Genomic DNA, 17,940 nt, shown 5'->3' on the forward strand with positions numbered 1-17,940 from the left:
TATATATATTTTAAAATGACAGCAAGTTCTTACAAGTCCAAATAAATTATAAATTAAATTAAATTAATTATTTTACTTGACAATAATTTAAAATCATATTATTATATATATTAAGTAAATTTTTAAAATTGAATTAAAAAAATTGATTTCTTGTGCTGCATGTGACATCTATGTCAACTTTGAATTAACCATGGTTAGAGATTCAATAAAATTGGGTTCCCTCAAATAGATTTTGTACTAGTTAGTTGCATTATTCTGCAACAAAATTAGTTTTATGGTTAAAATGAAAAAATTACATAAGTTTAGTAGTTTTTTGGTAATTAAGTCCAAATGAAATGCACAATTATTTATATGCAGGTAAACAAAGCGCGTGGATTGATTGAGTTAATATGTAAAATTTATTACCTAATATTCATATTATCAGATATAATTCACATCAGCGCGTGGATTGATTGAGTTCATACGTAAAATTTATTACCTAATATTCATATTATCATATATAATTCACATCATTGACTTGTTTACTTTGGGCTGGCTTCGACAATGTTCGACAATGTTAAGAGTGCGTTAGTCTTGATGATAAGTCTAAATATTAGGAGGTGTATTCGATTGGGATTTTAAATGAGTTTTTTTAGTTCATGAAATCCGAGAGTATTCATTTGGGATTATTTAAAAGGGAAATTCCTAATGGTACCACTGTAGATTTGGCTTTTCCAAGTGGTACCAGCCACTATTTTGGTCTTCCAAACGGTAACATTGAACTATTGACTTCTTCCAACACATAACACTCTGTTAGAGAAATGTTAAGCAAACGTTAAATACAATTTCAGAAGAGTTTTCCCTCCAAAATACTGTTACCAATCTACAGTTCTGCATTACAATATCCAGATATTGAACAAGCATGCATTAAAATACCCAAAATATGCAACAAGTCTGCATGAATAATTAAGCAAAATATGCAACAAGTCTGCATGAATAATTAAGCAAAATATGCAATATAATTCTAGCTGATTAAGAAGTGTTTTGAGGCTGTGATTGAGAAACAGAAACTTCAGTTGACTGAGATGTCTTGGCCTTCTTTGCCTGATCTTGAGCTGCCTTTTTCTGCGATGCCTTGACTGCTTTTGCCGCATTGGATTGATCTCTAATTCTGGGATGTCTAACTATTATTGGCCCACCTTCTTCTGCCTTCTTTTCTTTTGCAGTTAACCCTCCCTTACAAGTTCTTGCATTGTGGCCTAGGCAGCCACATTTAGTGCATTTGACAGTTTTTGCTTTTTTCCCCTTTTCATCTTCTCCTTCCTCCCTTCTTCTGTTTCTGCATGGTCTCCCGATCCCTCTCTTAATTGTAGGCGGCATGACAGTAGGTAGATTATCATAGGCAGGCCATTGGTTCTTGTCAGGTATAGGATTAATACTAAAACTATAGGAATATTTGTATGTCCTAACAGAATACCATGTGCTTACAACAGAATGTGGATCAATTTTTGCATGAACCATAGCCCTCATGGCATGCCTACATGGAATGCCACTGATTTGCCAAGCTCCACAAGAACAAAGCTTATTATTTAAAGACAAGGGGAAGTGAGATTTACCCTCATGAATTTCATACTCTCCTGGCCTTGACATGTATGCTTTGCAACATATGGTGTCCTTGCTAATGGATTTCAACAGCTTCTTTATTTTAGGGCAAAGTTCATCATCTTTCCAAGTCATGGCAGCCTCATGTCTTGTAGCTATTCTAACCATACAAACTCTTCTAATGCCTGTTTCAAACAAATTAAATGTTTCAGATTGTAGAATAGAAACAGGAAATTAAACATTTATTAGATGAAACAAAGTATATTTACCTTCAAGCAAAGATAATACTGGTCTGCATCTATCAATTCCAAGGGTGGAATTGAAACTCTCCACAAAGTTTGAAGTATTTGCATTGTTATTTTACACCAACTAAGAGAAAGATTGTAGAAGGGGGGGGGGGTTGAATACAATCTTTTACAAATTTAAAAGATTCAAGAATAATATACTAAGAACACAGTAAACTGAAAAACACCAAGTATTAAAAATACGGGTGGATTGAATGATCCACCCGTGAGATTTTATATCGAAGAATCTGTGGATTGTTTACAATTCGCACAGCTGCTGGTTCATCACTCAAACAAGTTCTAACTCTCAGATTTTTCTCTCAAGTAATTTGAACAAGTTCAACTGATGCTGCTAACTTGGTTATATACTCCAAGTTTTACAAAGCTTTTAGCTAGATTACAAAATGCACTCTAATCTAAAAACAATGCTGCACAACTTTGTCTTATGCATGCTTTCTGAGATGTCTTCATCTTTGACCATCATCTTGATTTGATCCAGATTGCACTGCATGAGATAAGTATGTTTCTGCTTCTTCTTTATTTTCCTAATTAGGCTTCCATGTCTATTTTAGTGTAATTCGATCCATGTGATTTGTCAGACTTAAGCTCTAGTCACTTTCAACTGCTCTTTGCTTCATCAGTTGAAAGTTCTGGTTGCTTTCAACTGCTCTTGACTTTATCAGTTGAATGCCCGGCTCATCAGTTGAATGAATTACAAACTCCATCAGTTGAATGCTGTTCCAGTCTCATCAGTTGAATTCCTCAGCATCATCCGTTGAACACTTTGTCTTTAGTTGAATGCTTGATTTTCATCAGTTGAAACATCATCCAGTCTTCATCAGTTGAATAGTTACATCTCATCAGTTGAATATCCTTCACTTAGACAAAATTACATGGCATTGGATATTTACAATTAGCCATCCTATTCTACCCATCCGTTGATAATTCCCAAAGACAAGAAATGTAACAATTACAACTAAAATTTGATAAAGATTCTAAGTAAGACATGTTACAAAATGTTTATGTTATCATCAAAAATTATTGATTCCTAACAATCTCCCCCAATTTATGACTGGAGAAGATGCAGACATAAATTCTACACTTGATGATAACAAAACATTAATAAAATAAAATGCAGAATTTAAGTACAAGAGTTAGAAAAGTTTACAGATGATTATGCTCCTCTAGACTGAGCAGTTACTTGTTCCTAGAAGATCTTCTTCTTCTGGACTTAAGTTTTTCTTCAAGAATATTAATCTGTTTCTGAAAGATCCTGTAGAACCATTCTTCATCACTATCTTGTCTGTTGAGCTTGGATTGGAGAGTCTTCAGAGTATTCAAGCTAGCAACCTTGAGTTGATCTTTAGGTCTGAAAAATCTCCTAACACCTTGATTGTCCCTAAATTCCATGACTGGAGTAGGTTCATGATGAATTTTCTCTCCAGTGTAGGGAATTTTCAGCCTTCTTTGTAGACTAGCATCTGAGTTCCATTCCTTCCTGATCTCAAGGATTCTCTTTAATACCATTTGCTTTGCAGGTGGTGTAAATCCTCCAGTCCTCTTCATAGATCCATATATTTTTGTTAGAGAACTAAATCCCTTAGAATTCAGAACTCTGTGAAGAGGCCAGATGACATCACCCTTGTTTTTGTAAGAGAATACCAATCTTTCAGGTAATTTTGAAGTTGCTTCTATTCCTCTTACTTCTTGAAGATCATCCAGCTCCAGCTCCAACTCAGAAATTTCTTCAATGTTAGCAATGATGAGATAGTCATCAGGATTTTCAGGTTCTTTTGGAGGTTTAGGAGGGTTAACCATCCTCTTAGCCACAGACTTGACTTTCTTCTTAGGCTTGGAAGTTTCTTGAACAAGAAAGGCTGGAATTGGGATATCTTCCAAGTCAATTGGCTCCTCCTTTGGCATTATTGGCTCATCATGGAAGTTGACATCTGGATGTACCACTGTGGTGTCCTGGATTGGATAGGAAGGCTTTGAGATAGGCTTTTCTGGCACTTCTTCTCTTCTCTTGGCTGCCTCAGGCATCTTAGTTTTAGATTTGACTCTCTTTTTCTTTGGAGAAGATTCAAGAGGCAATCTTTTCTCATTTAGAAGCTCAGCTGCCAATTCCTCTTCCAGCTCAATAGCATACCTTTCATCAACCTCTATTTGGTTCAAAGAGAGTTGGGATTCAAACTCCTCTTTTTCACATTCTCTGGCCACCTCTTCAGCTTTTGCAAATGAGTAGTGAGGATGGCCAGTTCCAATAAACAGCTTCTGGCCTTCCCTGTAGATGATGGCAAAATGAGCTTTTAAAGCCACATCTGCACAGTCTTTGTAACTTTTGATCTCTTGGCCCAAAAGCTTGTATTCATTTTTGTCAGGCCTGGCTAGTGGAAAGTAGATTGAGCTTGAGTCTTTTCCAGGCTTGGAGTAGCCACAATTGTTTGGAAACAGAATGGGCTTGAACTCATTTAAAAATGATGGCTCACCCTTTTCTTTCTTGGAAGGGATAACAATCTCAGGTGTAATCACCCTGAGAATTGTGGTTGTGGTTGGAAAAGAGATTTGAGCTGTGGTGGCTGTAGAAGATTTCTTGCCTAGTTGAGCCACTCTCTTTGCAATAGAGTCCAATTCTTTCATCCTTTCAATCTTTTGCTTTTCCCTTTCAGTGTGGAAAGGAGGAGGAATTTGGCTGATCAATTCTGCAGGAGTTGGTAATTCTTTCTCCCCCTTTTTGTTAGCAGCAAGTGTAGGGGATGGACTGGGAAGTGAACCACCAGAGGCAAGAAGAAGATGTTGAAGAAGTCCAGTCTGAATTCTTTGATGCTGCAACATCTCATCCATTCTAGAGTTTAAGATATAGACATTTCCTTCCAGAGCTTCCACTTGCTTTTCCAATTGTTGATGTTTTTGCTGAGAATCAGAAAGAGCTGACTTGACCTGAGCTGGAAGCTTTTCATCAAGTTGCTTGGTCAGATCAGTCTTAACAGATGCAATAAGAGAATTGAGATGTTCTATCTCATGCTGAAAATGGAGAGATTGAAACTTGTGAAGCTTGAGATTGTCTAGTGCTTGACTGGCAATGGTGGCAGAGATGGCTGGAGAGGAGGTTGAGCTTCCAGGTTGTGATTGAAGAATGGTGGAGGCTTGCCTTTCCAGCTCCATGCTAACAACAGTTGCATTGGCAGACTGCATGGAGAGCCATGAAGGAAGAGAAGTTGAAGGTTGTTCAACAAGGGATTCCTCAAGAGCATCATTGAGGTCTTCATCACTATCATCATAATGAAAATCATCTCCAGCATTGGCAGGCAGAGCTGTAAATGCCTCCTTTGCTCTAAGCATAGAAGATGTAGTGTGAATCAGATTGAGGTGCCTCTCAGCTGCTTGATTGTCCAATCTGGCAAATTCTTGAATGGAGGACATCCCATGAGTAAAAGTCTCAGGGTCTAGTGAAACACTATCCAATATGGATCTGTATTCAGCTTGAAACTCTTGTTCACTAAACCCTTCATTGACACCTGCATTTCTCTCAATTTCTCTATTTTCTTGCATCAAGGGCTCCCCTTGGCTCACCACACCACTCACCTCTCCCTCACTTACCCTTACTAAAGGGTCACTCTTAACCTCTCCTTTTTCCTGGCTAGAAGAAAATGCCAGACTCTCCACACCCTCTCCTTTTGCCAGCTCACTAGGCTGCCTCTCCACTCCATAGCTCACTCCACTCAATCCTAGAAGTGTTTGTGCTACCATGTGATCAACTGCTGTAGAAAAAGGTAAATTAATTGAAGTAGCAGCAGTTGTCAACTGATGAGGGACATCAGTTGAAACATGAGTAGAGGAAGCATTCAACTGATGAGAGCTGTTAAGCAGATCAGTTGAAGGACAAACACTGTTCAACTGATGAGGGAGATCAGTTGAAGAAAATGAAGAAATAGGTTTAGAAGCTGTGATAGTTGAGTCTGTGGTGATTGATTTTAAAGGAAAATCCACAGAACACACTGTCACAGAAGAAGGAAATGGAAGAGAAAGATCCAACAAATCATCAAAATGATGATGATCAATCTCAGATGGGGGCTTCTCCATGAAATCCAAAGATGGAGAATTTACAAGTGTGGTGTGAATTAATTCCACATCCACAGAAGAGGTTGGGGATTGTGTTTGAGAAGTAGAGATGGTAAGATCATAAATATGGGTGATTGGTTGAGATGAAGAAGGGGGCTGTGACTCCACATTTATTGGAGTCACATCAATCTGACTTTGAGAAGTTAAAGGCATAAAATCCAGAATGGATGCCTGTGTGTGTGCAGAGTGCTTCAGTTTGTCACTTCTTAGCTTCTTTCTCCCATAAGCTTTTATTGGTGAAGAAGTGGTGTCCCTCCCCCTTTTTAACTGTGTCCCTGGTTGAGGACTATTTTCAATAGCAACATCCTTTTGGGAGGATGCTGCTAGGGATGAGTTTAATTCCATATTAACATCTACAGTCTTTTGGGAGACTGCAGAGTGGCCAGGCTGGTCAGCACACACCTTTCCTTCCTTATTCTTAGGGCTTCTTTTATGTTCACCCTTTCCCTCCCCCTCACATCCTCCAATCACACTCCCCTCAGGTTTGTGTTTCTTGGATTTTACAACAGATGCCTTTTGGGAGGCATCTGAGGTTGGTTTAGAAGACTTGGTTTTAGAAGGTTTTGCCACTTGTGTGGACTGTTGATGTGCCTCTTCAACAGCCCTGATGGCAGAAAGCAAAGAAATTGAGGGTTGAGAGAGAGTAGTAGGAAAGCCATGTACCTCCTTTTGCTTTCCAGCTTCCATTATTGGCAGATACACCACCTCCAAGGAGGGGTATAAATTCATCCTAAAGAGGTCTTTAAAGACTCTCTTTTCCTGCACAAAACTGGGAAGCTTGGCTTCCTTGTTAGTAATAGCCAGCTTTTTGTTGAGATGATTAGCTAGCATCATGAGAAATCTGACATAATAAATATTTCTAGGTCTACCAGTTTTATCACCTAGTTTCTCCCCAATTTCTTGGATCATCAAACCACCAAAGTTGAAATATTCATTAGTCAGATACATGTAAAGCATTTGTAAAATCTGGGAAGTAAGTGCATTGAAATTACTAATTTTACCAGAAAATGCCTTAATAAATGCATCACATAAATAACTCCATTCTCTCCTAAGACCCCTTCTTTCTATTTTACCTAAGGCATCAGTTGGCAAAACATAATTCATGGCATAAAGCAAATTAACTAACTGATTATCACTAGGCAAAGATAAAACAGTATCTTCAGGAATCTTAAAGCATGCTTTCATAACATCAGCATTGACAGAATGAATTTCATTATTGACAGAGAAAGTTAGAGTTTCATGCTCACTATTAAACTCTGCAGAGGTCCACATCTCCTCCACTATTTCATGGTAGATGGTAGGAGCTTCAAGCATAGCATAAGAGAGCTGGCTTGACTTGATGAACTCCATCATCCTGTGATACTCCTTCTCCTCCACAGCCTTGGTATCCACAAATGACGCGAAGTTGTTCTTCTCATAAATAAACCCACTTGGTGCAGTATACTTCTTCATTGGTGCCATTGTAGTTACAGAGAAAGCTTGAGGAAAAATTAGAGTTTGCTTTTGCACAGAGAGAGAAGAGAACTTGAAGAATTCGAAAGAGTGAGATGAAAGGAAGTGAAAATAAATTAAAACACTTAAATACTTTCTCAGAAAATTGCTGTGATTGGCTGAGAAATTACCGTTGAGAAAAATTACTCTTATTGAACTCTACTAAAATTACACACACGATCGTGTGTATAAAGTAGGAGAGAGACAAAAGAAATTTCAACGGCTCAGATCTGATAATACTTTCAACGGATGAAATAAGCGCCTCTTTAAACTTCCTATTCAACTGATCAAGATCAGTTGAAAGCGTCTTCAACTGGTGTCATCAGTTGAATGAAAAACAAAACAAGAGGATATTGTTTCAAACATCAGTTGAAACAATTTCACTACTTCATCAGTTGAAATATTATAGACTTTATCCAGAATTATAATTAATTCAATTTTGATAAATCAAAATTAATCAAATTCTGGCTGCCAAATTACAGAAAAATTCACTCTAAATTAGGAGAAATTTAACATACCTAATTTACTTACCAACCTTGTGAATGTGGATTCATCAAGAGGCTTTGTGAAAATATCTGCAATCTGTTCTTCACTTGGAACAAAATGCATTTCAACAGTACCAGCCATCACATGTTCTCTTATGAAATGGTATTTGATGTCAATGTGCTTGGTTCTTGAGTGTTGTACTGGATTTTCAGTTATAGCAATAGCACTGGTGTTGTCACAAAATATTGGGATTTTTGAGAGATTGAATCCATAATCAAGTAATTGATTTCTCATCCACAATAATTGTGCACAACAGCTTCTAGCTGCAATGTACTCAGCCTCAGCTGTAGAGGTTGATACAGAATTTTGCTTTTTGCTAAACCAAGAAATCAATCTGTCACCAAGAAATTGACAGGTGCCTGTTGTACTTTTTCTATCAATTTTGCATCCTGCAAAATCAGCATCTGAATATCCAATTAGATCAAATCCAGAGTCTTTAGGGTACCAAATACCAAGATTTGGTGTTCCCTTAAGATATCTGAATATTCTTTTTATAGCAATAAGATGTGATTCTTTAGGATCAGATTGAAATCTAGCACAGAGGCATGTAGAAAACATAATATCTGGTCTACTAGCTGTCAAATATAAAAGAGAACCAACCATGCCTCTATAATTAGAGATGTCCACAGATTTCTCATTAGGACTTAACTCTAATTTGGTGGCTGTTGGCATGGGAGTCTTAGCTTCTTTGTAATCCAATAAATCAAACTTTTTAAGTAGATCATAGATGTACTTAGTTTGATTTATGAATATACCTTCCTTTACTTGTTTAACTTGTAAACCAAGAAAGTAGGTGAGCTCTCCCATCATGCTCATTTCATACTGACTTTTCATTAGATTAGCAAACTTCTTGCAAAGTTTCTCATCTGTAGAACCAAAAATTATATCATCTACATAAATTTGAACCAGAATAAAGGCACCATTTACATTTCTGTAAAATAGTGTTTTATCCACAGTTCCTCTGGAAAAATGATTATCTAACAAGAATTGAGACAGAGTGTCATACCATGCCCTAGGTGCTTGCTTTAGTCCATAGAGTGCTTTTAATAAAAAGTAAACATACTCTGGAAATTCTGGATCTTCAAAACCAGGAGGCTGACTGACATACACCTCCTCTTCCAGTTCACCATTTAGAAAAGCACTCTTACATCCATTTGATAAACTTTAAAATTTGCATGAGCAGCATAGGCCAGGAAGATTCTTATTGCTTCCAGTCTTGCAACTGGTGCAAAGGTCTCATCAAAATCAATCCCTTCAGATTGAGAGTATCCTTTAGCAACAAGCCTTGCCTTGTTTCTGGTGACAACTCCATTCTCATCCACCTTGTTTCTGAATACCCACCTTGTTCCTACAATTGTTCTGTTTTTAGGTTTGGGTACCAGCTTCCAAACATTGTTTCTCTCAAATTGATTTAGTTCTTCTTGCATAGCAAGAACCCAATCAGCATCTTTGAGAGCATCTTCTATAACTTTAGGTTCATCCTGTGAAAGGAATGCACTGTACAAACACTCATCTTGAGTTGCTCTCCTTGTTTGTACAGATGCATTTGCATCTCCAATAATTAGCTCAAAAGGGTGATCCCTTGTCCACTTTCTTTGTGGTGGAAGTGATTGTCTTGATGATGTGGCTTCATTATTGAAGTTCAGGTTTCCATGTTGGAAAGCTCCCCCTAAATTTGACATCTCATTATTTCTGGACTGATTGAAACTTTGAGACATTCTTTCAACTGATGATTCTTGAGGTGTTTCAACTGATCCCTCCAATGTAGTTTCAACTGATGCTTCAGTTGAATTTCCAATTGCAGTTGTTTCTTGCACCAGAGAGTCATCAGTTGGAATATTGATTCCAGGATTAAGTCCAACATTTTGAATAACATCATCATCATCATCACTATCATACAGATCACCTTCACCTTCATTTTCAAATCTGAGATTATCATGAAATCCTTCATCTGAGAATCCTTGAATCTTCTTATCATCAAAAACTACATGGATTGATTCCATAACAATGTTGGTTCTCAGATTATATACTCTAAATGATTTTCCATCAGAGTATCCAACAAAAATAGCTTCATCTGCCTTGGCCTCAAATTTTCCAAGATTTTCACCTTGATTTCTTAGAACATAACATTTGCATCCAAATACATGAAGAAAGCTAATTGTTGGCTTCTTTCCTTTGAAGAGTTGGAAGGGAGTTAGATTATGAGGTTTGGTAATTAGTGAAATGTTTTGAGTGAAGCAAGCAGTGTTCACAGCTTCAGCCCAAAAATAGGTTGGAAGTTGAGCTTCATTAATCATGGTTCTTGCAGCTTCAATAAGAGTTCTATTCTTCCTTTCAACAACACCATTTTGTTGTGGAGTTCTTGGTGCAGAGAACTCATGAATAATTCCCTCTTCTTCACAAAATTCTTTCATCACAGAGTTCTTGAATTCTGTTCCATTGTCACTTCTTATCCTTCCAACTTTGACATCTGGATTGTTGTTTAATGCCTTGATATGATTGATGATGATTTTCCCAGCTTCATTTTTAGAATGCAGGAAGAAAGTCCAAGTAAATTTTGAAAAATCATCAACAATCACTAAGCAATATTTCTTCCTTGAAATGGACATTATGTTGACTGGTCCAAATAAATCCATATGCAAAAGCTGAAGGGGCTTCACAATTGATGAAAGAGATTTGCTTTTGAAGGAGCTTCTCTTTTGCTTTCCTAGCTGACAGGCTCCACATAATCCATCTTTGGAGAATTCCAGCTTGGGTAGACCTCTTACCAAGTCCTTCTTTACTAACTCATTCAAGGTTTTGAAATTTAGATGAGACAATCTCTTATGCCATAGCCAACTGTCATCTGAGCTTGCTTTGCTGAGAAGGCAAGTGATAGATTCAGACTTTACAGAATTAAAGTCAGCTACATATACATTTCCTTTCCTTTGTCCAATCAGAACCACATTGTTGTCATCTCCTTTGGTGACAACACAGGCTGCAGGAGTGAAATTAACTTTGTAACCTTTGTCACAGAGCTGACTGATGCTAAGCAAGTTGTGCTTAAGACCAGACACCAATGCAACTTCATCAATGATGACATTCTCTTTTGCAATCAAGCCATATCCCATAGTATATCCTTTGCTGTCATCTCCAAAGGTAATGCTAGGGCCAGCTTTCTCCACAAACTTTGTGAGCAGGGAGGAATCACCAGTCATGTGCCTGGAGCATCCACTATCCAAGTACCACAAATTCTTCTTGTGGTTTCCCTGCACACATTTTACAAACAGATCAAGTTGATTTTGGTACCCAAATTGCTTTGGGTCCAGATTTGTTAGTCTTAGCAATCTTTTCCACTTTCTCAACCTTTACCTTGGATTGAATTGATTCAATCTTTGCTTTTGGTTGAGAAATTGGAATATCAACTCTGTTTTCAAACACAGGCCTTTGAGGCATGCATACATTGTTCATTCCATGCAAATTTGAATGAAATTGAGGCATGTTAAAGGCATTAAAATAGGGATTGAACATATATGGCATGTTAGGCTGAGAATAAGGATTGTGAGGCAATAAACCAGGCATCATATTCATAGCAGATAAATTCATGTGAGGAACAGATGTCATAGGAATAGGCAAAGATAAATTAGGAGCAATCACAGTTTTACAATTAGCAGATAAATGATTTACACTACCACACTTACTGCAGGTTTTCCTAAGAGCACTAGCATTGGGAGTGTAATTGGTGTGCTTGTTAACTCCTATTTTGCCATTTCTATTTCCTTTCTTCTTTTTAGTCTCCTCAGATTTATGCTCACTGGTATCCAACTTCTTCTTGTTCTTGTTACTGGAATTAAGAGTGTTATGAACACTATCACTGGTCTCAGAAGAACTATTCTCACCCTTAACAAAATTCTTTTTAACAGGACCATATTTCTTGTTAAGCTTCTTGAGAACACTCTTGTCAACTGATGAGTTTTTGTTCAACTGATGACTCTCATCAGTTGAGACTTTGTTTTTCAACTGATGATCATCATTAGTATTCTCATCACCTGAACTGTTCTCAGATATCTCAAGCACTTTCTTATTCCTCTTCCATTCATTCTCTACAAAGGTCTCTCTACCTTGCATGTTAATGATATTTGTGGAAACATCCCTACCAGATTTCCATTTGGCAATAATCTCTTGTTCCTTATCAAGCTGCTTTCTTATGATCTCTTCTCTTTTCAGAACAACCAAGAGATCATCCTTGGCTGTCTGACACTCAATTTTCAGCTTCTCAAACTCAATAAATTGAGCTTCTAAGACACTGTTTCTATCACTAAGAAAGGTGTTAGCTTCCTTAATTCTACTATTTTCCCTAGTAAGAGATTTTAAAGAAACATGCAAATGATACAATTCTGTAGACATTTCATTAATGGTAGCATTGCATTCATCTTTAGTTAACTCAACTAGATTTGTAGTGAATACCTGACTACTGCTTCCAGTGTTTTCTTCTTGATCTGTGGAGTTGGCCATTAGAGCTAGATTGACAAAATCCTCCTCTTCATCAGAATCATCTCCAGCTGCCCAATCATCCTTTGTGATGAATGCTCTTTCCTTTTGTTTGAGAAGTTCATAATATTTCTTTTTGTAGTCAATGTTTTCACTTGACTTCTTCTCAACTTTAGGCTTTCTGCACTCATTTGCAAAGTGACCTGCATTCCCACAGTTGAAGCACTTGAATTTTGATCTGTCTACCATGCTTCTATCAGACTTGGGATTGCCTTTAAAAGATTTTGCAGAATTAAAATTCTTTTTGAATTTCAGTTTGGAGAATCTTCTTGACAGGAAGGCTAGATGCTCATCAATTCCATCACTTTCTTCACCAGAATCAGCTACTTCTTTCTCTTTTCTTCTTCCTTTGCTTGACTCTGAGCTCTCCTCTTTGACCAACTTCTCAGTTTCTTCAACTTGAGACTTTCCCTTGTCCTTGACAGTATCCTCTAGAGATGCAACTAGAGCCACAGATGAATGCCCTTTCTTTTGACTTTTCTCAATCTCTTCATCTTGTTCCATCTCGAGCTCATAAGTTTTTAAGGTTCCATACAGTCTCTCTAGAGTGTAGTCTTTAAATTCTTGTGTATTTCTGAGAGAGACTGTCATGGGTTTCCATTCTTTGGGAAGAGCTCTTAAGAATTTCAAGTTTGAATCTTTAACTTGATATACTCTTCCAAAGAGCTTTAGACCATTTAACAGTTTTTGAAATCTGTTAAATGTATCACTCAAACTTTCACCAGCCTTGAAATAGAATGACTCATATTGTTGAATCAGAAGCTGCATTTTGTTCTCTCTCACTTGCTCATTCCCTTCACAGATGGTTCTGATGGTGTCCCAAACTTCTTTGGCACTTGTGCAGCTGATAACACTATCAATCATTTCTTGATCCAAACCATTGAACAGAAGATTCATGGTTTTCTTGTCCTTGTGCACTTCTTCAGTATCTTCTTGAGAATATTCATGGATAGGTTTTGGAATCATCTTACCTACCATGTCTTCACCATCAGCTCCCATACTTGTGCAGACCTTCATGGGGACATGAGGCCCTTTTTCAATGCAGTTCACATAGCTTTCATCAATGGACAACAGATGCAGATGCATTCTCACTTTCCAGTGAAAATAGTTGTCTTTGTCAAGAACAGGAATCTTCACTCCAGCATCCTTCTTTCCCATCTTTCTCTAGCAGTGTTGATCTTTTTCCCTGTTTGTTGGGAACCTGGCTCTGATACCAATTGTTATTTTACACCAACTAAGAGAAAGATTGTAGAAGGGGGGGTTGAATACAATCTTTTACAAATTTAAAAGATTCAAGAATAATATACTAAGAACACAGTAAACAGAAAAACACCAAGTATTAAAAATACGGGTGGATTGAATGATCCACCCGTGAGATTTTATATCGAAGAATCTGTGGATTGTTTACAATTCGCACAGCTGCTGGTTCATCACTCAAACAAGTTCTAACTCTCAGATTTTTCTCTCAAGTAATTTGAACAAGTTCAACTGATGCTGCTAACTTGGTTATATACTCCAAGTTTTACAAAGCTTTTAGCTAGATTACAAAATGCACTCTAATCTAAAAACAATGCTGCACAACTTTGTCTTATGCATGCTTTCTGAGATGTCTTCATCTTTGACCATCATCTTGATTTGATCCAGATTGCACTGCATGAGATAAGTATGTTTCTGCTTTTCTTTATTTTCCTAATTAGGCTTCCATGTCTATTTTAGTGTAATTCGATCCATGTGATTTGTCAGACTTAAGCTCTAGTCACTTTCAACTGCTCTTTGCTTCATCAGTTGAAAGTTCTGGTTGCTTTCAACTGCTCTTGACTTTATCAGTTGAATGCCCGGCTCATCAGTTGAATGAATTACAAACTCCATCAGTTGAATGCTGCTCCAGTCTCATCAGTTGAATTCCTCAGCATCATCCGTTGAACACTTTGTCTTTAGTTGAATGCTTGATTTTCATCAGTTGAAACATCATCCAGTCTTCATCAGTTGAATAGTTACATCTCATCAGTTGAATATCCTTCACTTAGACAAAATTACATGGCATTGGATATTTACAATTAGCCATCCTATTCTACCCATCCGTTGATAATTCCCAAAGACAAGAAATGTAACAATTACAACTGAAATTTGATAAAGATTCTAAGTAAGACATGTTACAAAATGTTTATGTTATCATCAAAAATTATTGATTCCTAACATGCATCATTACAAACATTGGGATCGAATTTGTGTTTGCTCCATGTAGAAGGATCTCCTAGCTCTGCAATCCATGTCATCACTCTGTCACCACCAACTTCTTTGAGCCTTTCCATAGCCTTTCTATAAGTATACTCAGATGTAGAATTGCAGACTCTCCAAAACAGAATGTACAATAAAGGGCCTGGAAATTGTCTTTTGTAGTTTCTAGAGATATGTCTACAACAATATCTCCTCTTTACAGATGGCCAAACATCTGCTAAAGCAAGATCTATACCCTATAAGGAGACAATGAAACATGCATATAAGTAAACAATAAAACATACATATATGTAAACAATAAAACATGCATATATGTACCTTTTGCCTATCAGAGATTACTGTCCAATCCCTAGTACTTGATTCTTTAAGAAGGTTGTAGAGATTCCAAAAAAACCATGACCAGTTCTCCTTGTTTTCCACACTGACTATAGCATATGCCAATGGAAAAATTTCATTATTTGCATCCAAAGCAACTGCTGAGAGTAAAATACCCCCATAATCTCCCTTTAGATGTGTGCCATCAACACCTATCAGAGGTCGACATCCTGCTAGAAACCCTTTCCACATAGCAGTGAAAGAAATGAAAATATTGTTGAATAACAATTGCCTTGGGATGCTTTCACTCTCCACAGTTGAAAAATAAGCCTTTGAACCTGGATTGGTTTCACAGATAATCTTCGTATAAGCAGGGAGGTCAGCATATGACTCATCATGTCCACCAAACAATTGCTCAACTGCAAATTTCTTCATATTATACAATGAAGATTTTTTCATATACACTCCATATCTTTGGAACAATAACTCATTAAGAGCATTTCCAGGAATATCTGGATTGGCTCTTATGTCTTCCAATAATTTTGATGCAGCCCATTTCACATTACACAATGGATTAAATGTTTCCAGACCCCTGCAGGTGTGCACATTGGGCTCAATCTTCTTAATTGCCCAAGTAATTCCATCCCCCAGCCTGCTGCTGTGTATCCTCCATTGGCAGCATGATGCATAACATTGTGCTGTATACCTACTTTTGTCTGACCAAAGTATATTTAAAGCAAACCCCTCTTGCACACAATAATCTTTCAATTTTTCTTTGAAATGAGCTTTATCTAAAAAAATCATCCAAGGTTTCAAGACAATCTTACCAAACTCCTTCTCTTCATACAGTTCTCCATTTTTGTATAACCTTTGAGAGTACTCATTATCATCTTCATCATCAATAAAACCATGCCACTGATCAGGTTTCCAATTGTCTTTGACTTTTGGCATTACATTGTCATCTGATTCTGCATTATCTCTTGGTTCTGCATTGTCTTCTGATTCTGCATCTTCATCATCACTCTGCATATGAGTAATTGAAGGTCAAATGCATACCTTATACTTTGATCAGTGTTGAATTAAGTGGCGAGCTCGATCGATCCTATCTTTCCATAAAACCCTAATTGTGCGTGTGTGTTTGGTTCATATACACTAAACTCTCGTACCCGACTAATAACCCAAGTTCATGTTTTTTACTTTTAAATCATTTTATTTTAATTACTTTTTTTAATTAAATCACAATGGATTAACGTTTTATTAACGTTAACTAAACGGAGTGGTATGTGATGGATGAAGTCAAAAGTTGGGTGTTATCACTTGGAAGCCCAAAATAGTCATTGGTACCATTTGGAAAAGCCAAATCTACAATGGTACCATTAGGAATTTCCCTATTTAAAATCCACTAACATATTGGGGTATTTAATTTGGATTTTAAATTATACTACAAAATCTGGTGGTATTCAATCAGGATTTTAGTTTATTCTTTAACATCCGATGGTATTTAATTGGGATTGTTTAAAATCCATTAAAATCTGATGGTATTCAAATGCCGATGAATTTTTTTGAATTTCATAAAATGATTGATTTTGTGGTGTATTTTAATTTTTTTGAAATCCCATCAAAATTCATGAGATTTTGAAGTATTGTGCTTAAATCCTAAATAATCTATATCAATTTTAAGACATTTTATCAAAAATCAGCACAAAACCAAAATCACACACAATCTATTAAAATTCATAGATAAAAAACAACCATTAATATCTCAACCGAAAACACCCCCTTTTAGTTTAATTTTATTTGTTAAAAATGTAGTTGATCAATGGATATCATACTATTTGTAGTATTTGTTGATCAGATAACCCATCAACAAATGAGGTATTGTAACAAAATAGATACTTTTCGGCATTAACATTTGATAAAATAAGTTGATCAACTGATAAAGTTGTGATTATCAACAGAAATCATGTAAAGTATACAAGTGAAATGAAGATCAACGCCTAAATCAAGCTATTAACTGATGCGAAATAAATATTTCATCGACACAACTAATGAAAAAAGGGCTATCAACTGATAAATCAAAAAGTCATCAAAGACTAGTCAATAAAGCTATTGATGGCTAATTATGGTGTTAGGCCCTGAAACGATTGTAGAAAGGGGGGGGGTTGAATACAATCGTCACTAAAAATCGCGGCGGAATAATCTGATTTGAATTAAACTTGTTAATCAGATTTTAATTAATTAATATAACAATGTTTTAAGTCGTTATATAATTAATAAGGTTCGTTTTAATGTCCACTAAAGTACGTAGAATAAATTCGACAGGATGTATTCTAGTTTAGTGATTAAAACAACCGAGTGATCAAAGCACAGAAAACTGTGGATATAACAATTGCAAGTTACAAACAACTTGAAAGCTTTTACAATGCTTGAACAACATACAAATGAAGAAGTGAAGCCATATTTATAGGCAAATCACTTGGATCTAGGTATGACATTGAAAGGAATGACTTTCTAGCTTAGGAATGACATTACAATGGAAGATATGACATTATTACACAAAGCCATGCCCTAAAACAAAGAAGGAATGACATATATAAGGAATGTCATACTGCCAGGGGCGGTATGACATTTTTCCTTGGCCTTCAAGGTTCATTTGGCATGACATAACCAAAGAAAGTCATTCGGTTGAGCCTTGTATGACTTTTTAAGTCATAAACAAGCAAGTCATACACACACAAGCACAATGTCTGAAATAAGGACACGGTATGACTTTTTCTAAGTCATACCAGACAAAGCCTAAAGCAAGCAAATGGTATGACATTCTCTTATGTCA

At 36.6% G+C, this 17,940-nt stretch overlaps 1 protein-coding gene across 1 annotated transcript; it reads right to left on the reverse strand.

Annotated features, from left to right (window-relative positions):
- Positions 1–1,011: 1,011 nt before the first annotated feature.
- On the reverse strand, positions 1,012–16,136 carry LOC108194680 (uncharacterized). The gene is made up of 3 exons (XM_017361631.2): positions 15,111–16,136; positions 14,752–15,028; positions 1,012–1,766 (listed from the first exon to the last, which is right to left on the reverse strand). Exons 1-3 carry the CDS (start codon positions 16,134–16,136, stop codon positions 1,012–1,014), a joined length of 2,058 nt encoding a protein of 685 aa, XP_017217120.2.
- Positions 16,137–17,940: the final 1,804 nt, after the last annotated feature.

Source organism: Daucus carota, chromosome 7 (assembly GCF_001625215.2).
Source record: "Daucus carota subsp. sativus chromosome 7, DH1 v3.0, whole genome shotgun sequence".
NCBI lineage: Eukaryota > Viridiplantae > Streptophyta > Magnoliopsida > Apiales > Apiaceae > Daucus > Daucus carota.